The 24114-nt window shown below is 39.9% G+C and overlaps 1 protein-coding gene and 1 long non-coding RNA gene across 2 annotated transcripts; one reads left to right on the top strand and one right to left on the bottom strand.

Annotated features, from left to right (window-relative positions):
- Positions 1 to 476: 476 nt before the first annotated feature.
- On the bottom strand, positions 477 to 4231 carry TUBA1B (tubulin alpha 1b). Its single transcript, XM_063074913.1, has 4 exons — positions 3997 to 4231; positions 2265 to 2487; positions 1938 to 2086; positions 477 to 1629 (listed from the first exon to the last, which is right to left on the bottom strand). Exons 1-4 carry the CDS (start codon positions 3997 to 3999, stop codon positions 649 to 651), a joined length of 1356 nt encoding a protein of 451 aa, XP_062930983.1. The 5' UTR covers positions 4000 to 4231; the 3' UTR covers positions 477 to 648.
- LOC134360482 (uncharacterized) lies at positions 3511 to 16982 on the top strand. Its single transcript, XR_010021332.1, has 3 exons — positions 3511 to 4080; positions 16500 to 16625; positions 16729 to 16982. It is a non-coding gene; the product is annotated as an uncharacterized LOC134360482 (long non-coding RNA).
- Positions 16983 to 24114: the final 7132 nt, after the last annotated feature.

Here is a 24114-nt window from a genome sequence, read left to right as displayed (position 1 = left end):
CCCTAGGACTTTTGTTGACCACCATGAATTCTGGTTTGGCAACTTTCCCCATCTTTATAGAGCTGGGAATACAGCTCTATACAGCTTTTAGCTCATCACCCTGATATTCTTCTGACCAGCTATTTTCCAGTTTAGTGATCATTTTAAGATTTTTAAAAAAGAAATTACACAAACAGACTATGTCCCTTTAACAGCAGTCATTTGCAGGATATTCAAAATTACTTCTTATACCTAATTCATTAGTTATTACCCAACTGTAATCTCAAGAGCCAAATTTTCCAAGCTCCCTATAAAAAGGTTGAGGTTGAAGAAGTAACAAACTGGTGTTAGAATCCAGATCTCCTACTTTTCCAGCCCTGTGCTCCCTTTTCTTTACAGAGGTACCTAGACAGCAAGTGGGGTCCTTGATGTTAACATCTTGTTGCAGAGGCACTAAATGCAAATATCAAGGCTGTTTTAGAAAAGCACGAGACAAGACTTTGCTGAAGGCTTTACTTTGAGACATGATGCAAAAATTGTACAGGTACATATGGACAAAACATAATCACAGTTGAATGAAGACAATCTAACCAGAAAGCTTTAATACCTGTCAGCTAACGCTGAAGTTGAGGGAGTATGACATGCTGCAGGGCTGCAAGGAAGGGATAATTAGTATTCTTCTCCTTCTTCCTCACCTTCTCCTTCAACAGAATCCACACCAACCTCCTCATAATCCTTCTCAAGGGCAGCCATGTCCTCACGGGCCTCAGAAAACTCTCCTTCCTCCATCCCCTCACCCACGTACCAGTGAACAAAGGCACGCTTGGCATACATCAGGTCAAACTTGTGGTCCAGGCGAGCCCAGGCCTCAGCAATGGCTGTGGTGTTACTCAGCATGCACACAGCTCGCTGTACCTTGGCCAGGTCTCCACCAGGTACCACAGTGGGAGGCTGGTAATTAATGCCAACCTTGAAGCCAGTGGGGCACCAATCTACAAACTGGATGCTGCGCTTGGTCTTGATGGTGGCAATGGCAGCATTGACATCTTTGGGAACCACATCACCACGGTACAACAGGCAGCAAGCCATGTATTTACCATGGCGAGGGTCACATTTCACCATCTGGTTGGCTGGCTCAAAGCAAGCATTGGTGATCTCTGCTACAGAAAGCTGTTCATGGTAGGCTTTCTCAGCAGAGATGACTGGGGCATATGTGGCCAGAGGGAAGTGGATGCGGGGATAGGGCACCAGGTTGGTCTGGAATTCTGTCAGATCAACATTCAGGGCTCCATCGAATCTGAGGGAAGCAGTGATGGAGGACACAATCTGGCTAATAAGGCGGTTAAGGTTAGTGTAGGTTGGGCGCTCAATGTCGAGGTTTCTACGACAGATGTCATAGATGGCCTCATTGTCTACCATGAAGGCACAATCAGAGTGCTCCAGGGTGGTGTGGGTGGTGAGGATGGAGTTGTAGGGCTCAACTACAGCTGTGGAAACCTGGGGGGCTGGGTAAATGGAGAACTCCAGCTTGGACTTCTTGCCATAATCAACAGAGAGACGTTCCATCAGGAGGGAGGTGAACCCAGAACCAGTTCCTCCACCAAAGCTATGGAAAACCAAGAAGCCCTGGAGACCTGTGCACTGGTCAGCCTGTAAAGGAAAAAAAAAAGTATTTAATGCCAGGACACTTTTCTTACTTAGAACTTCTGTTTACTTTTTCTCTAAATCATGAATGATATCAGAGTAATGGTAAGGATAAGGATTTGGCAAAACAGGCACCCCCCAAAATTATCCCACAACCCAGGAACTATCTGGTTTAGAAGTCCAATTAACATAGCAAGCAAACCATTCCACGTTTTGGCAGGCACCAAAGAATGAATGTTGTCATACGGTTAAATTTGCACTGGACGCCCCCCCCCCCCCACCATTTGAAACACAAATTTATATATGGCATTTACCAGCTTGCGAATTCTGTCCAAGACGAGGTCAATGATCTCCTTGCCAATAGTGTAGTGCCCACGTGCATAGTTATTGGCAGCATCTTCCTTGCCTGTGATGAGCTGCTCTGGGTGGAAGAGCTGGCGGTACGTGCCAGTGCGAACTTCATCTGGAAAAGGAAAGCAAACCAGTCACACATCATTAACAACCTGCACAAGCCTGTTTGACTCTGGTGGGGGTGAGGAGGGTAGAGACACTCTGCGTGTGTGTGATCAATGGAGCCCACAGGACAGACCTTCTAGTCCCAGCACCCTGCGATCTCACTTGTGTTACTGAGGTCAACTCACCAATGACTGTGGGTTCCAGGTCTACGAACACTGCCCTGGGCACATGCTTGCCAGCGCCTGTCTCACTGAAGAAGGTGTTGAAGGAGTCATCTCCTCCTCCAATGGTCTTGTCACTTGGCATCTGGCCATCAGGCTGGATGCCATGTTCCAAACAGTAGAGTTCCCAGCAGGCATTGCCAATCTGGACACCAGCCTGACCAACGTGGATGGAGATGCACTCACGCTATGAGAAAGGCGGGGGGAATAAGTATTTAAATTAATATTTTGGTAAGTGTGAAGTGGAACAAAATACTCATGGAAATCTTAATCTTACAAATTTATTCTTTTGAAACAACTTAAAATGTAATACTCCTTTTGGTTTGGTAGGGGAGAACAGCTACATTGACTGATGTACATTGCTTTTAATAAATTTCTTTCCCTCCTTCCTCTAAATCGGGAAAGACTCTTTCTAGATCAAGAGCACTTAGTCACAGCTTCTTCCTTTGGAGGACCCAAGGTAGGGAGGAGGCCATCCACCCAGCGCTCAGGCCTTTGAATCCCACTTGTGACTAGATGGCCAGATTTCCCGGCACCTCCTGGTACAGGAAGCACATGCCCAGAGCACTGCAGAGGAAATGTCTGGCCACAGGGACAAGGGGTGGGGCTCTGCAGCACAGGATGAACGAGCAATTCCGGGTGTGCATACCCGCGCCCCCCTGCGGCCAGTAGGGCCGCACAGCAGCAGAGGCCCGCAATGGCCACGTTTGCAGAGGCGCAGCTGTCGCCAGCCATCCTCCCCTGCCCGCAGGCACTGGCCTCAGCCCAGCACTTCCACATCTGTCCGGGCGCAGCAGAGGATTATCAGCGGCCCAGATCTGGGCCAAGATCCGATTTCCGTTCCCTCAAAAATCCCTTACCACCACCACCTGCTCCTAAACGCGTTCCTAATGGAGAAGGGAGAGACAGATGGCCTCTACAGGCTGCTGGGATGTAACTGTCCTAATACATTGGTATAAGGTGGTATACGCTGTCAAACCCTTCCCCACATTCTTCTTACTGCTTTTATTTTTTAAAAAACTAGCTGATGACAGCAAGGTTCAGGATTCGATCCCTTTACCCGCCAGCCCAAAAAAGAGACACACCCTACGGCTATAGGCCGTCAGCGACCAAGAGCGCACGCGCAAACTACAACGGCGGGAAAGTAACGGTCGCGCGTGCGCTTTTGTCTCATGCTCCTTCCCGCCCCCGCTTTTCGCTCAGAGAAGGAAGTGAGGGCGGGGAGATTCCGCGCGCGTGCCCGCCAAAGGCGGAGGAAGGAAGGGGGGAAGGGCACACGCGGTAAGAAGACTATAAGGTTTTGAGAAGCCCAGCCCAGGTATTAAGTGCTAAACGAGAGCTCCAAATACGGAGAAGGGAAGCCGGCGTCCCCGCTTCCCTCCCAGAGTTAGAGAAAAACTCCCGGCGGGGCCCGCCATTCCCCACAAACCTGGGTGTCATCTAGTCCCGCCGTGGCCTCGATTTTTTTGTGTTGTTTTTGGCGGCTGGCGGAAACTGGGATCGGAACCCTTGACCTTGGTGTTATCAACACCAGGCTCTAACCAACTGAGCTAACCAGCCAGCCCCTGCCACGGTTTTTACTCTTCAAATGGACAGCAGTGGTCCCAACACCCTCTAGCTAGAGGCCCACCGCGCCTACCCGCCTCGCTTTTTCCTGTTTTCCCGAAGGGGACAGGGCGCCCCGCGGCCCACTCACCATGGTCGCTATTGGCTAAGATGCGAAGGCGACAGGAGCAGACACCGGGTCCCGGTTACCGTCCCCGACAAGCTAAGAGTCGAGGTAAGTAACACAGTGAGGCGGGGGTGGTGCTGAAGCTTCTTAAGTAGCGGCTGAGGAGGGGCGGGCGGGCACAGGCGGTGCCGCGGCAGCGGGCCCCTCCTCCGGCCCGGCGCGCCCACTCGGCGCCCGGCCTGGCCGCCGCAGAGGCGGTCTCCGACCCGGAGCCCCCTCCCCTCGCGCGGCCGGCAGGGCGGGGTCCGCCGCTCCGGCCGGCCGCGCACGTCGGTGCTGCAGTGGGCGGCGCATGGCTACCAGGGTCTGGCAAGCGCTGCTTGCAGCGTCGGAGAGAAACCCGCAGAATAGAGGAGGCTTACCTTAATTAGGACGAACGTTAATAGTGGAGAAGTCCATATAGTTTTAAAGATGAAGCACCATAAAATGCAGAAGCTTCTGGTCCAGATAGCTCAGCTGATTATTTTCATGTTGCCACAGTTTGTCAGTGAGTTTTGCCATTTTCTTTTCTCTCAGTTCCTTTAGAGAGAGCATTCTCTACTCCTCACCTGATACTGTGGAGGACGTGAGCTTTAGAAAACCGAATAGGTTTATTGGTTTACTGTAACCACTTGTTCTCGAGACTGAAGGTACCAAACGCTGGAAGCAAATAATATTTCGGTCATTCGAACAGTAGTACCTAAGCGTTGAACATTGAAGCTGTTAAAAGGACAGAGGAGGCCTCATTTTTAGACCTAAACCGCTAACTTTATGGAACAGCCCTCGGAGCTTTAAGAAAAGAGATTTATGAACACATTTCAAATTTGGTAGCTGAATGGAGGAAGTGAGGAGAAGCTTGGGTAGGGAAAAAATGAATTTTTTGACACTGAAGAATATTAGGAAGCAGGAATTTCTTGTGCTACTTAGAGTTTTGTGAATAAGACTGTTTGGCATTATGTCAAGGTAGATCAATTGCTTATAGATATAGTTTAGTGCTAGGATGTCTAGATTATAGTGAATAGACAAGTGCACCCCCCCCCCCCCGCGCCGGAAAATCTATTCCAAGACCATAAACTACCACTTTGCTAATCCTTGGAAATGGATAAAGTGGTTAGGATTAAAGTGTGGCTTTAAAATAGACCTAGCAGAAACCTATTGCTGTTGCTAAACTATTCAAAATATTCTCCTAGTGATAGTGTATGAGTAACAAAAAGGTAAACATAAGAGTAAAAATTTATAGTCCTTATTCAATTACTACCTTATTCAGATTTGGTAAAGTTTTCTCCCTTTATTTCAGACAGATAACACATTTACACTGTTAACGTGTGTTTATTTTGTGTAGGAAAGCAAAATATTTTGGCCCCAAAATATATTTCTTTAATATATTTCTTTAACATATTTCAAGATGGCTAATTCAGGGAGACCGGAAAAACAAGACTGGCTAGAAGGCTGGTTTGTTTTTGTTTTTGTTTTTTGTGGAAAGAAATTTACATCTGTAAATGCAAACTGCCAGGCTTCCTCTGAGGTGCCCATCTTTTGGCTACTATTTTTCTCTCTGAGGGCAGCTGTGAGATTACCTGCAAGATGTCTGTGCTTAACTTTAACTTCTGACTTCCTGTTTTCATCTGTGAGGACACCTCCTCCCAGAATTTCTGAGAAAGCTGGTCTCAGGACATTGTTCTGGGGCTTGTACCTCCTCTCACCTTCTCTCTCATAAACACTGGTGTATTAGCTTTCTATCTCCGTTGGAAATTGGGACATTACTCTCGTGATTTCCCCCATGCTTTTTTTTTCCCCCTTCCCAGCATGATAAGTAAAAAAAAATTATGCCTTTTGTTATATTGATCTAAAATTTTCGGTGATTTTTATTAATGAGCCTTCAGGGGTGAAGAGGAAAAGTTTTCCCTTGGACCCTATGTTTGTAAAGATAGTATATATCTCCACCCATATGAATATGAACCTGGCATGCAAACAAGGTTCTTATTTATTTCTGATAAATATTTTTCGTAGTCCCATGAAAAGCTTTTTTGTTTGTTTGTTTGTTCCTACTTATTATTATTTTTTTCTCCTTACTTATTCTTAAAGAGAGATTGAAAATAATTAGCTTGTCTTAAGTGGAAGAATGAATGTTAGGGAACCACCATGCTGAACTCCATTTTGCTGTCTGCTCTGGATGAAATCCATTTGAAAGCAGGCACCTCCCACCTCCTAGCTCTCTGCAGAATATTAGAGCTTTCACTGCAGGAATTTGCTCCTGTGGGCCTATATGTCTCCTGAGATACCTTTCTAAAACCATTAACTTTGTTAGTCTCGTAATCTGTGTATTCTCCTGTTGTGAATAAAGAAGTATTTGATGTTTTTTTAGGTACCTGATGATACCTCAGGATTCAGAGTAATAGAACTAGAAGGGATCCTTATATATAATTTGTCTGGTATCTTTATGCTAGAAAAATATTGAATAATGACAAATTTCTTTTGCTTCCTCTTTAGTACCTGAAAGGAAAGGCTGATATATATATATATATATATATATATATATATATATATATATTTTTTTTTTTTTTTTTTTTTTTACTATACTAAACCTGTGTCTATTTGTTTATATTGTATATGGGTGTATACAGTTTGTCTATATTAAACAATAGTAGTTATCTATATCTGGAACATAAACACACTATTGTGCATTGTCTTAACTTTTTAGTTGATTATATTCATCTTTCCTTTGTTGGACTCTTTCAGGGCCTGTAACCAGGGCCAGTCTGGTGTAGTGGGAGACTCTGCTGCAATTTGAGCCACTCCCATCTTTGCTACATAATATTGAGACCATTTGCTACTGTTCTAAGCAGTCAGTAACTGTTTTAGATACAGTATTTCCATATTGTGGTTTAGATACAAAAGTTCACAAAATATTTTGTTCATTTCACCAGCTCTACAAGGAAAAACAAAAATAGCAAATTGCAACAACTTACCAAGCATCAACTATTTATAAATATTTGGTTTTTATTCCTATTTATTCCAGTATAATTTTTTGTTCTGGTTTTTCCACAGATAGCTGATATAGGAGAAAGAAAATTGGCTTTGATGTCAGATAAGACTAGTTTCAATTCTACCTGTTTCATTTAATAGTGATATGACTTTAAACCCTTAATTTTTTTAAGCTTCATTTATGATTGGTATATTCACTTGGAATTATCTTTTTTCTCATACATTCAATCCCACAGGTAAATTTTGTCAGCTTTATCTTCAGAATATGCCCACCACTTTTAATGGTTTTGTTTGTTTGTTTGTTTGTTTGTTTGTTTGTTTGTTTTTGGTGGCTGTCCGGTAAGGGGATCTGAACCCATGACCCTGGTATTATAAGGCTGTGCTCTAACCAACTGAACTAACCAGCCAGCCCCTGCCCACCACTTTTTCATCACATCATCTTATCATTTATTTCACAGTTCGTATAGAATCTGAAATTGCCGGGGCCGGCCCGTGGCTCACTTGGGAGAGTGTGGTGCTGATAACACCAAGGCCGCGGGTTCGGTTCCTACATAGGGATGGCTGGTTAGCTCACTGGGTGAGCATGGTGCTGACAACACCAAGTCAAGGGTTAAGATCCCCTTACCTGGGCCGAGCCCGCGGCGCACTCGGGAGAGTGCGGCGCTGGGAGCGCGGCGATGCTCCCGCCGCGGGTTCGGATCCTATATAGGACTGGCCGGTGCACTCACTGGCTGTGTGCCGGTCACGAAAAAAGACAAAAAAAAAAAAAAAAAAAAAAAAGATCCCCTTACCGGTCATCTTTAAAAAAAAAAAAAAAAAAGAATCTGAAATTGCCTTGTTTGTACATTTACAGTCATGAGCCTTATAACAACATTTTTTTTTTTTTTTTTAAAGATGACCGGTCAGGGGATCTTAACCCTGACTTGGTGGTGTCAGCACCACGCTCTCCCAAGTGAGCAAACCAGCCATCCCTAAATGGGATCCGAACCCGCGGCCTTGGTGTTATCAGCACCACACTCTTCCGAGTGAGCCACGGGCCAGCCCCTTATAACAACATTTTGGTTAACAACAGACCACATATTCAACAGTAGTCCCATAAGATTATAGTACCGTATTTTTACCGTCTTTTCTATGTTCAGATACACAAATACTTAGCATTGTGTTACAGTTACCTACAGTATTTAGTAAAGTAACATGCTGTACAAATTCATAGCCTAGGAGCAATAGGCTATAACATATAGTCTAGATGTCTGGTAGGCTATGCCATCTAGGTTTATGTAAATACACTCTATGATGTTTGCACAATGATGAAATTTATCCCTGTCATTAAGTGACTCATTATTGTATTTACTTGTGTAAAGTTTCTCCCTCTGTGTAAGCTCTGTGTCTGTTTTTGTGGAAGTCAATCTTGGTTGCCCCTCCAAAAAATACCTTCTTCCATTCTTCCTTGCCAGGAGAATCCCATTTTTTAAAAAGGGTATTCATGTGCTCAGTGCTAGAGGACAAATCAAGGCAGCTTTGTTCCCCTTTGCCAGATGTAGGTACATGCTTTCTCATTCTCCTTTGTATTTGGACCTGGTTCTGATCAATGGGACATTAAGGGGAGTTAGCTGGAGTGTTTCTGGGAATGGTTTACCTCCCTGATAAAAAGAGATTGCTCCCTTGAGGAAAGCCCTTTTGTTTTACTCCTCACCCTTGCTTTCTGACTTTGGAGATTTTTTTTTTTTTTTTTTTTTTTTACCAGTAAGGGGATTGTAACCCCTGGCTTGGTGTCGTCTGCACCACACTCAGCCAGTGAGCGCACCAGCCATCCCTATATAGGATCCGAACCCGCGGCCTTGGCGCTACCAGCACCACACTCTCCCGAGTGAGCCATGGGGCTGGCCCTTGTTTGGTTTTTGAGATGTTTTTTGAAAATAATGATGCCTGGAGCCAATTTAAGACCTTAAAGGTCTAATGCAAAGAGAAACATATACATGTCAACTCAGTGGTTTGATATTGTGAAACTGCTGACCCAGTCTTAAAACCACTGATCTCCACATTTATTATTAAGGAAACAGTAAATGACCTTGTAATTTAAGCCACTGTAAGTAGGATTATCCCCTATGCCAAGAACAATACTTGGCACATAGTAGGTACTTAATATGTAATTTGTTGTTGAATATTAAACTTGGTGATTGATTGGACATGGGATGTGAAGTAAAGTAAGGAGTGGAGGTTAGTTTTCAGGTTTCTGGTTTAAATAACTGGGTGAATGGTGGTGTTTTTCACTAAGATCAAAATGTTGAAGGAAGGAGTGAGTGGGAAGTGACGAAGGGACACAGGAGAAGCTAACAGTTCAGCTTTTGACATATTTTGACATTTAAGTGTCTGTGGTACATATACCTGGAGATTCCTATTAGGCAGACAAATGTGCAGATGTGGAGAGAGGAAAGAAAGATAGATTTGGGAGTCTTCAGCATAAAGTTGGTAATTAAACCATGGATAAGAAAAATGGATAAGAGCAGTTGGGGGAGTGTACAGAGCTAGAAGAATGGTGGCTTTAGTAGAAAACCCTGAAGTAGAGAACCTGGCCTTAGCAGGAAATCCGAAGAGTGATCACATTTAAAGTTGAGAAAAGGAGTCTAAGGAGTGATCAGTGAGGGAGAACTGAGGCGGGGTGGAGGGTCTCACAATCCAAGAGAAGAGAGTTTCAAGAAGGATATGGTATCAAATGCTGCAGAGAGGGTAAATAGGATAAAGACTGGAAAAATGAAGACTGGAAAGCTTCATTGTATATAGAAAATAATATGGTTTCTATTTTATTTTATTTTATTTATTTGTTTGTTTGTTTATTTAATTTATTTATTTATTGGACATATTTATTGAGAGCCTTCCATGGCAGGTACTCTTTAAGTGTCAGATAGATATAACAATGAATAAAATAAGTCCTTGTCCTCATGGAGTTTATGTTCCATTAAAGGGGAAATAAAATGAACATATAGCAAAGAGATATGAAATATAATGTCATGTACTAATAGATGCTATGAAGAAAAATAAAGTATGGAAAAGAAATGAGAGTTGCAGAGGGGTGCCATTTTAGATTGCATGATCTGGGAAGGCCTCTTTGAGGAAATAGTTATTTGAGCAGAGACCTGAATGAAAAGATAGAATGAATTTTAAGCAGGTGGAACATCAAGTTCAAAAGCTCTGAGGCTGAGTGTGTATGTCTGTTTTATTTTTATTTTTATTTTTTCTTTAATTAGGCTATTTTTAGAGCAGTTTTAGATTTACAGCAAAATTGAGAGGAAGGTACAGAAATTTCGTATATATCTCCTACACACGATCAATATCCCCCACTAGAGTGGTACTTTTGTCACAATCCGTGAACCATCATTGTCACATGTATCCACCATTATAGTATCATACAGGGTAGTGTAATTTTGTCCTCTCTCCTTTTTTATTAGCCTGGCTAGAGGCTTATTGATTTATTGATCTTTTCAAATAACCAGCTTTTGGTTTTGTTCATTTTTTTTCTATTGATTTCCTGTTTTCACTTTCATTGATTTCTGCCCTAATTTTTATTATTATTATTATTTTTTCTGCTTACTTTGTATTTAATTTGCTCTTCCTTTTCTAGTTTCCTAAGGTGGAAGCTTAGAGTATCAATTTTGGATTTTTCTTCTTTTCTAATATATTTATTCAATGCCATAAATTTCTTTATTTTTATTTTTGGCCACAAAACAAGTCCTAATACATTTTAAAAGGCTAAGATCATAGAAAATATGTTCTCTGTACCAGCCAGCCACCAAAAAAAAAAAAAAAAAAGTTATCTGAAGCACAATAACAAAAGGAAATTTAGAAAATTCACAAATGGGTGGAAATTAAAAAACACTCTCCTAAATAAATAATGGGTAAAAGGAAAAAAATCACAGGGAAATTAGAGAGTACTTCAAGATAAAAATCAGCACAACATATCAAAATTTACAGGATGCAGGGCTCATGCAGTGCTTAGAGGAAAATTTATACTTGTAAACACCTGTATTTAAGATAAGAAAAATTTCAAATCAGCAATGTAAACTTCTACCTTAATAAAATAGAAAAAAAAAAAGGGGCCGGCTCGTGGCTCACTCGGGAGAGTGTGGTGCTGATAACACCAAGGCCACGGGTTCGGATCCCATATAGGGATGGCCGGTTGCTCACTGGGTGAGCGTGGTGCTGACAACACCAAGTCAAGGGTTAAGATCCCCTTACCGGTCATCTTTTAAAAATAATAAATAAATAAATAAATAAATAAATAAATAAAATAGAAGAAAAAAAAAAGGCTGGCCCGTGGCTCACTCGGTAGAGTGCAGTGCTGATAACACCAAGGCCACGGGTTCGGATCCTATATAGGGATGGCCGGTTTGCTCACTGGCTGAGCATGGTGCTGACAACACCAAGCCAAGGGTTGAGATCCCCTTACTGGTCATCTTTTTAAAAAATAAAAATCAAAATAAAATAAAATAAAATAAATAGAAAAAAAAGAGCAAACTAAACCAAAAGCAAGTATAAGTAGGAAATAACAAAGATTACAACAGAAATATGTGAAACAGGGAATTAAAAAACAATAGAGAACATCAACAAAACTAAAAGTTGATTCTTTAAGAAGAGCAACAAAATTTACAAACCTTTATCTGGACTGACAAAGAAAAAAGGAGAGAAAACTGAAACTACTAAAATCAGAAGTAAAGCAGGGACATTATTACATTTTCATTATGTTTTTTGGTGGTGGTAAGATTTAGTTTCTCCTTCTCATTTGCATTTTTGTTCTACCAGTGGGTTTCATTCTTTACTGTGTATTCATGGTAGTGATTATCATTTTTTGTATTCCAGATGTAGGATTTCCTTGAGGATTTCTTGTAGGGCTACTTGTGTGGTGGTGAACTCCGACAGTTTTTGTTTGTCTGAAAAATATACTCTTTTCCCCTCATTTTTGAAGGATAGCCTTGCTGGGTATAGTATTCTTGGCTGGCAGTTTTTTTCTTTTAGTATTTTGAATATCTCATCCTATTTTCTTCTAGCCTGTAGAATTTCTGTTGAGAAGTCTGCTGTTAGTCTGATAGGGGCTCCCATATAGGTGACATGACACTTTTGCTTCTTTTAAGATTCTCTCTGTCTTTGAGCTTTGCCCGTTTGACTATAATCTGTCTTGGAGAGGATCTTTTTGGGTTGAATCTGTTTGGGAATCTTTGAGCCTCCTGGATCTGAAGATCTTTGTCTCTCCCTATATCTGGGATGGTATCCGTTATTATTCCATTGAGTAGGTTTTCCATTCTCCTCCCCTTCTGGAACACCCATGATTTGAATGTTTGTGAGTTGAAGGTTGTCTGCTAGCTCTCTCGGATTTTCTTCATTTTTTAAACTTCTTTTTTCCTGGGTTATTTTGAAAAGACTGTCTTCAAGATCAGAAATTCTTTGTTTTGCTTGTTTAGCCTGCTGCTTAAGCTACCAGGTGTGTTTTTTATTTCCTTGAGTCAACCTTTCGGTTCCATGTGTTCGGCTACATTCTTTTTTAAGGTATTAATCTCCTTCATATCCTGGATTTTTTTTCTCATTTTATTATGCTATCTAACTGAGTCTTCTCATATCTCAGTAAGTTTCCTTAAGATTGTTGCTCAGAATTCCTTGTCAGTCATTTCAAGGGTTTCCCACTGTATAAGGTCTGGTATTTAAGAATTATTGTATTCTTCTGGTCATGTCATATTTTCTTGGGTTTTTGCATTTCCAGTTTCTCTACATTGATGTGTGGTTATCTGGTAGAGCAGTTGCTTCTTCTGTCACTCTGGAGTGGGCTTTGAGGAGAGAGACTTCCTCTTTTTCTGGTCTCTGCTGGTGACTAACGTGTCAATGCAGTCAAGTGTCTGGTGGGCCACCTGCACAATGGCTGTGGCTACTGCTGTTGTGTTGAGTCACTTTTGTGGCAGCTGCTTTTGTGATAGTGGCTGTGGTGGGCCACCCACATGGAAGTGGTATTTTTGGCATGCTCTTTTGCCTGCTTCCAGGTGGAGAGGGGGCTGCCTTCAGCTCCTGTCCAATGCTATAAATTTCCCTGTAAGCACTGCTTTTGCTGCATTCCACAGTTTTTATAAGTTGTGTCTTCATTTTCACTTAGTTCCCAATATTTAAAATTCTCTTGAGATTTCTTTGACCACGTGTTGTTAGAAGTGGGTTGTTTCCAAGTATTTTGAGACTTTTGACCTATGTTTCTGTTATTGATTTCTGATTTAATTCCATTATAGCCTGAGAGCAGACATTTTACAATTTCCATTCTTTTAAATGTGTTAAGGTGTGTTTTATGCCCCAGAATATGGTCTGTCTTGGTGAATGTTCCATGTGAGCTTGAGAAGAATGTGTATTCTGCTGTTGTTGGATGAGTTAGTCTATAGATGTCAATTATATACAGGTGACTGGTATTATTGTTGAGTTCAACCATTTCCTTACTGATTGTCTACCTGCTGGATCTGTCCATTTTGTTTTTGGGGGCTGGCAGGTGCAGGAATTGAACCCTTGACCTTGGTGTTACAACACTGCACTCTAACCAGCTGAGCTAACTGGCCAGCCCTGGATCTGTCCATTTCTGATGTAGGGGTGTTGAAGTCTCCAACTGTAATAGTGGATTCATATATTTCTCCTTGCAGTTCTATCAGTTTTTGTCTTGTGTATTTTGATGCTCTGTTGTTAGGTGCATACGTTTTAAGGATTGTTACGTCTTCTTGGAAAATTGATCCCTCTAATTTATTTATTTATTTATTTATTTATTTATTTATTTATTTTTGGCAACTTGCTGTAAGGGGAATCCAAACCCTTGACCTTAGTGTTATAACACCACACTCTAACCAACTGAGCTAACTGTCCAGCCTGATCCCTTTATTATTATGTAATGCTTTTTATCCCTGATGACTTTCCTTGCTTTGAAGTCTATTGTGTTTGGAATTAATATAACTACTACCACTTTCTTTTGATTAATATTAGCATGATATATCTTTATTCTTCCATTTACATTTAACCTATATGTGTTTTTATATTTAAAGTGGATTTCTTTTAGACAACATATAGTTGGGTCTTGTTTTTTGATTCACTCTGGCAATTTCTGTCTTTTAATTGGTGCATTTATGCATTGGCATTCAAAGGGATTGTTGATATAGGTTAATGTCTATCATATTTGTTACTATTTTCTATTCATCCTTGTTCTTTGTTCCTATTTTTGTCTTCTACTCTTTTTCTACCTGTTAGGGTTTTAGCTGAGTATTTTATGATTGCATTTTCTCTCCTTTCTTAGCATATCAGTTATATTTCTTTTTTTGTTTTTTAGTTGTTTGCCCTAGAGCATGCACTATACATTTATAACCAAGTCTACTTTCAAAAATAACACTATACCACTTTATGAGTAGTGCGGGTACCTTATAGTCAGAAAATAGTCCTAATTCCTCCTTCCTTTTCCTTGTATCATTGCTGTCAATCATTTCACTTATGTGCAAGCATACATAATCAAATAAATCATTGCTATTATTATTTAGAACACACTAGGTCAACTAAGAATAAGAACAGTAAAATTTTCATTTACCTTCACTTATTCCTTTCAATGAGCTTCTTTTTTTACGTGTAGATTTGAGTTTCTGACCTACATCATTTTCCTCCTCTCTAAAGAACTTCTTACACCAAGGTCCAGGGTTTAATCCCTGTTTTGGCCAGCCACCAAAATAAATAGATAAAAACAAACAAACAAACAAAAAAAAGAACAAAAAGCAAACAAACAAAACTTCTTTTAACATTTCTTGCAAGGCAGGTCTACTGGCAACAAATTTCCCCAAGTTTTATTTGTTCAAGAAAGTCTTTATTTCTCCTTTACTTCTTTGACTTTACCTCTCTTACAGATCTAAAAAGAGTTGTCAATTTTTCTGTTTGTTTAGATTTTTACTTGTTAGGATGGAGCAGTGACTTTCAACCTTATATGCTGGACTGGAAACTGGGTTGTATGTCTTTTGAAAGCAGTACTAAGAAGGTCAGGGAAAGGTCAAAGGTTTGGATCCTCTTACTGGGCCAGCCACCGATAAAAAGTAGAAGGTGGTTAGTGAGACCAGAGCAAAGTAAGCAAGGGAGAGAGTGTTATGAAATGAGATTAGAGAGGTAGTAGGGTCTAGATCATGTAAAGGTCTTATTAGCCATGGGTCTTATTAGACTTTGTGTTTTATTCTAGAAATGATGGGAAGCCATTAGATAGTTGGGAGCAAAGGTGTGACATGTTCTATTTTAGATTTTAAAAGGATTGCTCTGGCTGCTGTGAGAGTAAACCATAGGAGGTTAAGAGTGGAAGAAGGAAGATAAATTAGAAGGGAAATGCAGTAATGCAGATAAGAGATGAGAGTGGCGGTGGTGGAGGTAGTAGGAAGTGGTGGGTTTCTGACTATTTTGAAGGCAGAGCTGACAGGATTTATTAATGGGTTGTATGTAGGGTGAGAAAGAAAGAGATGAAGTGAGTCATGACTCCAAGGGTTTTGGCCTGAGCAACACTGGGGTATATTGAAGGAACCAGGTATAGAGAAAAAGAGACAATCCAAAGTTCAGTTTTGGACATGTTAAGTTTGAGATGCAGTGCGTTAGAGGTCTAAGTAGAGATGTTGATTAGGCAACAGGCTAACGTGCAGAGAAGAGGTCATACTGAAGATAAATTTCAAGTCATTAGTATAGATGGATGAGATCACCTAGAGAACAAGTATAGATTAAAAGAAGAAGTTCAAGAACCAAACCCTAGAGCACTCCAGCTTTTAAAAGTTACGAAGAGGATTCAGTAGTGGAAAGTGAAAAGGAGCAGCCAGAGGTGTTGGAAGAAAATAATGAAGAGTGTGGTTTTCTGGAAACCAATGAAGAAAGTGTTTCAAGCAGGAGTGAGTGATAATTATACCTTCTGGGAGGCTGAGTAACATGAGGTCTGAGAACTGGCTATGAGATTTGGCAATGTGAAGTCCGCTGGTGAGCGGGACAAGAGTGGCTTCAGTGGAGCAGTAGGTATGAATGAAGGCCTGATTCAGGTGGATTCAAGAGAGAATGCAAGGCAAGGAAGTGGAAAAAGTGGAATTAAAAACCTCTTTGAGGAATTTTGCTTTAAGGGATTAGAGACAAGGTTACTAATGGGATAGCTGGATAGGGATTTTCAATAAAGGGAGGTTTTTTTTGTTTTTGTTTTTTAAGATGGGAGATATTTTTGCTTATTTGTTTGCTAATGGTAGTAAACAAAAGAGGGAAAATTTGATGATGTGGAGAAAAGAAATAATTGATGGAGTAAAGTTTTAGAGTAGTGAAATGGGAAGGAATCCAGTGCAACACTAGAAGGGTTAGCCTTGGAAAGACTCACACTACTCATCCACTGGCACACAGGAGGAAGCCAGAGTATATGAGTACAGATTCAGGTTGGCAGTTAGATTTGGTGGTGGAACATGTGAATTTATCTTCTGATTGCTTCTTTTCTCTCCCTTACTCTACAGAAATAGAAAACGGGTAATTTCTCCTAGTTCTCTCCTTACTTGATCACAGGATCCTGATTTTGTTGGGAGCAGGTTGCCCAGCTTCTGTTCCAACTACACTACTGGTGTCCATGTGACTAAATTCTGGTGAGTTGTTTCAAGTTGTTCAGTGGGGCTTCTGAGAAAGTTTCTAAAACCTGATTGACTGAGCTGGCATGTGTCTTTGGCCCTTTTTCTATTTCTTGCCTAGAATGTTGACAGGATGGCTGGAATTCTAGCAAACATCTTAGGAAAATAAAGTGACCTAAAGCTAAGGACGGAAGAAGATAGAGTCTAGGCTCCTGATGACATCATGGAACTGCCATACAAGCCCGGGATTGCCTGCTTTTTTTGGACTTCACATTATGGGAGAAAATAAAATAATTTAAGCCACACTTACCTTTTTTCCTTTTTTCGTGTGTGTGTGTGTGCGTGCGCGCGTGCACGCACGCACACACACATATTTGTGTTATTTGCAACTAATTGTAATTCATAACTGATGTGGTGGTAGGACCTTGTGTATTTGTCAGTTGGAACCCTTGACCTTTGTGTTATAACACCACACACTAACCAATTGAGCTAACCGAACAGCCTCCCTGTGGATTTTTTTCTTCAGACTTTTTTCTTTCTTTTTTTTCTTTCTCTGGTAAAAGAGGGAGGGGGGTAATTAGCTAAATGTAAAGATTGGGGATGCAGTATGGGAGGTTTGAGAAGAGAAAATGTGTGAAATAGTCCTCTCTGAATAGGAGACTGAATTAACTAGGAAGATGTATTAGAATTTCCAGGTACTGATGAAGACATAGTAAGTCTTTTAGACATTTGTGGTTGTAAATATAAAATGAGATCAGTCACCTTGGTTATGTTCTTCTTTAGTTGGGTTTTGTCTAGTCAGTTGATTGGGTGAAGGTACGAAATAGGTGGAGAATTGGGTTTAACCAAGTGTGGTGTTTTGCAAATGCTACTAGGTCACGATATGTGAACTAGAAGACAAGGTAGTCTAGAGTCACTGAGAAGACCATTGAATATCTGAATGGATTTATAAAAACATGTAATTAATAAAAACAATACACTTGAAAGCAAAACTTACCCATATTTTTTGAATAGATAAAATTTCCATGGTTCACACATTGAGGAGATAAAAAGGTACATTAAGAAGTTTTGCTGTCACCCCTGTGCTCATTCATCTCATTTTTCTTCACTGCCCCCTATAGATAAGCATTTGAATTAGCTTGTTGTGAATTTTCTGGGTTTTTTAATGAAGATATAAACAAATATATATTTTGTTTGTTTTTTGGCAGCTGGCCAGGAAGGGGTATAAAATAAATATTGATTGATCAATCTATTTTTTTTTCCTTTCCCTACTTTGTGGGATGATCAATCTATTCTTATTTCACCCCTTTCTTACACACAAAAGGGTAGCAAACTATGATGAATGCTGTTTTACACCTTGCTTTTTTCACTTAGTATATTCTGGATAACTTTCCATATCCACACCTATAGAGTATCCTCATTCCTATTTTTATCTTTTATTGGCAGAATATTCTGTTGTTGTAGATGTATCATGGTTTATTTAACTAAAAAGCAAAGCCTTTATTTGAAAGAACTAGATTTTGTTAAGGCATTGTGAGTTCCAAGGAGCCAGTATAGCAAGGCTTCATATTTCACGTTTATGCCAGGATCCATAAAGTTGTGAAGAATGCATCACGTGATGATGCAAAAATCATCTCTTTGCTATGGACTGAATTGTGTCTCCCTCTAACCCCCAGATTCATATATTGAAGTCCTAACACCCAACATGATGGGGTTTTTTGTTTTGTTTTGTTTTGTTTTGTTTTTTATAAAGATGACCGGTAAGGGGATCTTAACCCTTGACTTGGTGTTGTCAGCACCATGCTCACCCAGTGAGCCAACTGGCCATGCCTATATGGGATCTGAACCCATGGCCTTGGTGTTATCAGCACCACACTCTCCCGAGTGAGCTACGGGCTGGCCCACAAGATGATGGGTTTTGGAGATGGGGCCTTTGGGAGGTAATTAAGAATAGATGAGGTCATGATGGTGGGCCTGTAGTGGCTTTATAAAAAGAGGAAGAGATACTGCTGTCTCTCCACCATGAGAGGACACAGTGAGAAGGTGGCTGGCTGCAAGCCAGAAATAGAGCCCTCACCAGGGAACTGAATCATCTGGCCCCTTGATCTTCAACCTCCTAGCATCCAGAACTGTGAGAAATAAATGTCTGTTGTTTAAGCTACTCAGTCTATAGTATTTTGTTACAGCAGCCCAAACAGACTAATATACTCTCCAAAAAGAAGTAAAGATTCAACCAACAGGCAGAAAGTGGTAAATCTAAGGCAGAGGGATTAAGGTTTAGCAATTTGTGGGTGCCTGAGACAAGACCTAGCATTCCCATATGTTACTCTACTGGACCTTGGCCCTGGTGGTAAAAGTGAGGATGCGATAGCTGATTGAGGAGATTCTCTATGCAGAGAAATTCCGTGCTTCACTTTCCAGGGTATAGTCTAGAGGACTGCCAGACTCTTAAGAGAAGCCCAACATTGAACATAGTGCCTGAGCAGTAGAGTAGCCTGAGCCATCTTTGAGGGAGATGCCTAGGCAGATGGACCTAAAGGCAACCTTACAGATTCCTTCCCCACACACCAATATGATAGGCAAAGCAGCTGAGAGTTCACAAGTGTCCAATGGATGTGGAATATCTGAGAAATTCTGGCAAACTGGAAGAGACTTAGAGTTGGAGTAAGAAGGACTCCAAGTAGAGGCCAAGGTAGGAACCCTAGCTTATTTGCACATAAAGTCCAAAGACAGGTGGGTTTAAACTACAACTCAGCAGAGACCAGCTAGGACAGAAGACAGTAAAAGGATCAGATTCCCTTCTTCCAATGCCAGAATAATACCCAAGTCCCTGTAGAAACTTAGATCACCTTAGAGAGGATAAAATGACAAGGTGAAAGAGTTGAAATTCTGATTTCGATTAAATATTTTACTCAAATGAGATTTTTAAACAAGAAGTAACTGATTTACCTAAAGTAGCAAATTTAAGTTTTCTGCCCTTGTTGGAGTTTATGAGATGATGGATTTAAGTTTCAGAAAAGAAGGGAAATCAAATGAACAAAAAATGGAATTAATATGACTAATAGGCCTTTGGCAGAGATGTGGGAGCATTTAGAAACATTTATGTGAAAAATCAAGCAAAGAATGAGGCAGTTATGAAGTTCAGAAAAAATAAAAGGTTGTACAAGAAAAGCATGATTACATTGCACTATTTGCTTCAGCACTGAGTAATATTTAAATAATCATAAACACTGGCTAATTAAAATTAAAACTGTCAGGAAGATGGTCAGGAAATGTAGTATGAAGAGTATAAAATAAGTTCTCAACTAATATGGTGGAAAGTAGATAATATCTAAAACTGGTAAATTGAGAAATGGCAGCATAGGCATATTATTTAGAAATATGTAGTTAAATTCCAAGGGAAATTGCTAGATGAATTGGGAGTAATTGCCTCTGGTGAACAGGACAGGAGCAGAGGAGTGTTGCAGGAAAACTACTGTTTTAAATAATATTTGATTTTTGTAAAAAATTTTGTAAATTTTTAATTGATGTATAACAGTCTACATACAGAAAAGGGTTTAAATCATCTGTTCAGCTTGTTAAATTAACCCAGGTGAACACACCTGTGTATATCAGTGTCTGGATCAAGAATATTTGATTTTTTTTTACCTGTATGTTTATTCTCTGATAAATGTTTGAAATTAATAATAATAAAGAAATAAGATATCAGGAGAGAGAAAATGCTTTTGATAATACTGCTTTTGAAAATGCTAAGATCTGTAGCAGTGCTGTCCAATATGGTAACCTCTAGCTACAGACAGCTATTGAATACTTGAATTGTGGCCAGTGTGACTGAGGAATTGACTATTTTATTTCATTAAATTTTAGTTAATTTAAATTTAAATAGCTACATGTAGTTACTGTATTGGATGGTGCACATCTAGAGACCTGAGAATTTAAAGTTTCTATGTAGAGAAGAAGGAAGGCTCATTTTCCTCAGGTTAAATGAGAACTGGTGACAAAGCACTTTGAGGATAATGAGAACATGGCTGGCTGGTTAGCTCAGTTGGTTAGAGTGTGCTACTGATGACTCCATGGTCCAGAGTTTGATCCCTGTACCAGCCAGCTGCCAAAAACAAAAGGAAAAAGAAGTTATGAAAACAAAGTACCAATAGTAACTAAAGAGGATTAAGGAGAAGGTTTGAAGTTGAGACCAGCCATAATCTGAATTTATATATATGAACAATATTCTTTAGAAAAGGAGCACACACTGAGAATTATTTTAAAAATTGGGAAAGCAAATCATCCTACTGTAGTTACAAAGAGAAATACTTAATAGACTGATGTTTACTCCATGAAAAGGAAATGGAAATCTCAATATTGATTGGTAAGATTTGTGGTGACTTTAGAAGTCAACTCTTCTATATTTAACAGTTTCTTTAATCCACATGCATTACTTTTATAATTAGAATTAATGTAGGGCCGGCCCATGGCTCACTCGGGAGAGTGCAGTGCTGATAACACCAAGGCCGTGGGTTTGGATCCTATATAGGGATGGCCGGTTCGCTCACTGGCTGAGTGTGGTGCTGACAACACCTAGCCAAGGGTTGAGATCCCCTTACTGATCATCTTTAAAAAAAAATAATAATAAAAAAAAGAATTAATGTAAAAAAAAGTCAATATAAAGTAAAATGGTGGATTAAGAGTCATTTATGAGATAGAAGTATTTATTTTTGCTCTTTACCCATTTCTAAAAAAAAAAAGCTTTATTGAGATATAATTAACATTCCATAAAATTCACCCCCCTAAAGTGTACAGTTCAGTGGTTTTTATTTTTCTTTCTTTCTTTCTTTTTTATTTTTATTTTTGGCTGGTACAGAGATCCAAACCCTTGACCTTGATGTTAAAACACCACACTCCAACTAACTGAGCTAATGGGCCAGATCCTATTTTATTTTTATTTTTTATTTTTGGCGACTGGCTAGTACAGAGGATCGAACCCTGGACCTTGGTATTATCAGCACCACGCTCTAACCAACTGAGCTAACACACCAGCCCTGTTCAGTGGTTTTTAGCATATTCATCGAGTTGTGCAATCATGACCACTCGCTAATTCCAGAACACTTTTATCACCCCAAAAGAAACTCAGTGCCCATTAACAGTTACTCCCCACTCACCCCTACCCTGAACCCCTGGCAACCACTAGTCTACTTTGTCTCTCTCTCTCTTTTTTTTCTCAGTGTGCCTGTGTAACCAATGCTAATTTACCTTGTTTCCCTGGATTAGCCTGTTCTGGATATTTCACATAAATGGAATAATGCGATGTGTGCTTATTATGATTCACTTCTTTCACTTGATATTTTCAGGGTTCATTCACGTTGTAGCATGTATTAGTGCTTCATTTCTTTTTATTACCAAATGATATTCCATTGTATGGATCTACTACAGTTTCTATATCCATTCATCAGTTGATGGACATTTGGGTTGTTCCCACTTTTTGGCTATTGTGAATAATGCTGTTATGAACATTTTTGTACAAGTGTTTTTTTTTTTTTTTTGGTTATGAATATTCATAAGATATGAAGTTGATTGTCACCCCTCATCCCCATGATGTGGGGGCCAGATTCATACTGGCTGTATACCCATTACCACAAATTGCATTTGTACCCCATGTCCTCTACCCAATTATCCCCAACCTCCCTCCCCATCCCCTTTACCCCCCAACTCCATTTTGTAGCCCATAGAATGTTCTCTCCTTCTGTAAGTCCAACCCACTATTGTGGTCTTTTGTACAAGTTTTTGTGTGGTCATACATTTTATTTCTCTTGGTTATATAGTCAGGAGTAGAATTTCTGGGTCATATGGTAACTCTGTGTTTAACATTTTGAGAAACTGTCAAACTGTTTTCCGAAGTGGGCGCATTATTTTATAATAAACTCAGCAATGTAAGAGGGTTTCAGTTTTTCCACATGCTCACCAATACTTGTCTGTCTTTCTGATTATGGCCATCCTACTGGATGTGAGATGGTATTTCATTGTATTTTGATTTGTATTCCCTTGATGGCTAATGGTGATGGGCATCTTTTTATGTGTTTGTTGGTCATTTATTTGTATTTCTTCTTTGGAGAGATGTATATTCAAATCCTTTGCCTATTATTTATTTATTTATTTATTTATTTATTTTATTGTTGAGTTGTAAGAGTTCTTTATATATTCTGGATATAAATCACTTATCTGATATATGGTTTGCAAATACTTCCTCCCATCCTCTCAGTTGTCTTTACACTTTTTAGATGGTGTCTTTTGAAGCACAAAAATCTTTAATTTTAATGAAGTCCAATTTATCATTTTTTTTTCTTTTGTTGCTTGTGATTTTGGTATCATATGTAAGAAACCATTGCCTAATCCAAAGTCATAAAGATTTATTCCTGTTTTCTTCTGAGAGTTTTTATAAAAAGTAATAGATTTTATTTTTATAGCAATTTTAGGTTTACAGAAAAATGGAGCAAAAAGTACAGAGTTCACATTCTCCCTCCCCCCCATATCACACACAGCTTTTCCTATTTATTTGGGGTGGGGGCAGCTGGCTGGTACATGGATCTGCACCCTTGAACTTGGTCTTATAAGGCGGTGGTCTAACCAACTGAGTTAATAGGCCAGCCTCTCCTATTCTTAACATATTACGTTATTGTGGTACATTTGTTACAAATATGAACCAATACTGATACAGTATTATTAACTGAAGTTTATATTAGAGTCCACTCTGTGTTGTATAGTTCTATGTGTTTTTCCAAATGCACACTGTCAATGTATTCACCATTACAATATCATACGAAATAGTTTCACTGCCCTAAAAATCCTCTGTGTTCCACCTGTTTATTCCTCCCTCCTTTCCTCCTCTGAAACCCTGGGAGCCAGGGTTTTTCCTCTCCCCTCCCCCACTGTCACCCCCATTACCTCAAGCATTTGTGTTGGGACTAAAAATTTTATAGTTTTAGCTCTTATATTTAGATCTTTGACCTATTTTAAGTTAAATTTTATAAGACTATGTATTAATTTCCTAGGTCTGCTGTAAAAAAGTGCCACAAACTGGGTGGCTTAAAACAGTAGAAATTTATTATCTCATAGTTCCTCAGCCTAGAAGTCTGAATTAAGGTGCTGGCAAGGTGGTTCCTTCTGGACGCTTTGAGGAAGAATCTGTTTCGTGCCTCTTCTAGCTTTTGGTGGTTGCTGACAACCATTGGCATTCTTTGCCTGGTAGACACATCATTACAATTTTTGCTTCTATTGCTACATGGCTTTCTCTCTGTGTCTTCACATGGCCTTTTTGTAAGGACAGTTATTGGATTTAGGGTCTACTGTAATCCAGTCATACCTTATCTTAACTAATTACATATGCAAAGACCCTATTTCCAAATAAGGTCACATTCAGAGGTTGTGGGTGAACATAAATGTGGGCTCAAGGGGCATTATTCAACAGCACCGAGTCCAACTTCATTCTTTTGCATGTGGACATTCAGTTGTTCCA

The sequence above is a fragment of the Cynocephalus volans genome, chromosome 12 (assembly GCF_027409185.1).
Source record: "Cynocephalus volans isolate mCynVol1 chromosome 12, mCynVol1.pri, whole genome shotgun sequence".
Lineage (NCBI taxonomy): Eukaryota > Metazoa > Chordata > Mammalia > Dermoptera > Cynocephalidae > Cynocephalus > Cynocephalus volans.
This window is presented reverse-complemented; position numbering and strand designations above follow the sequence as displayed.

Coding starts and splice junctions, on each gene's coding strand:
- TUBA1B (XM_063074913.1), bottom strand. Junction 2,087..2,264: donor CCTGGAACCCACAGTCATTG/GTGAGTTGACCT, acceptor TTCCTTTTCCAG/ATGAAGTTCGCACTGGCACG. Junction 1,630..1,937: donor TGGACAGAATTCGCAAGCTG/GTAAATGCCATA, acceptor TTTCCTTTACAG/GCTGACCAGTGCACAGGTCT.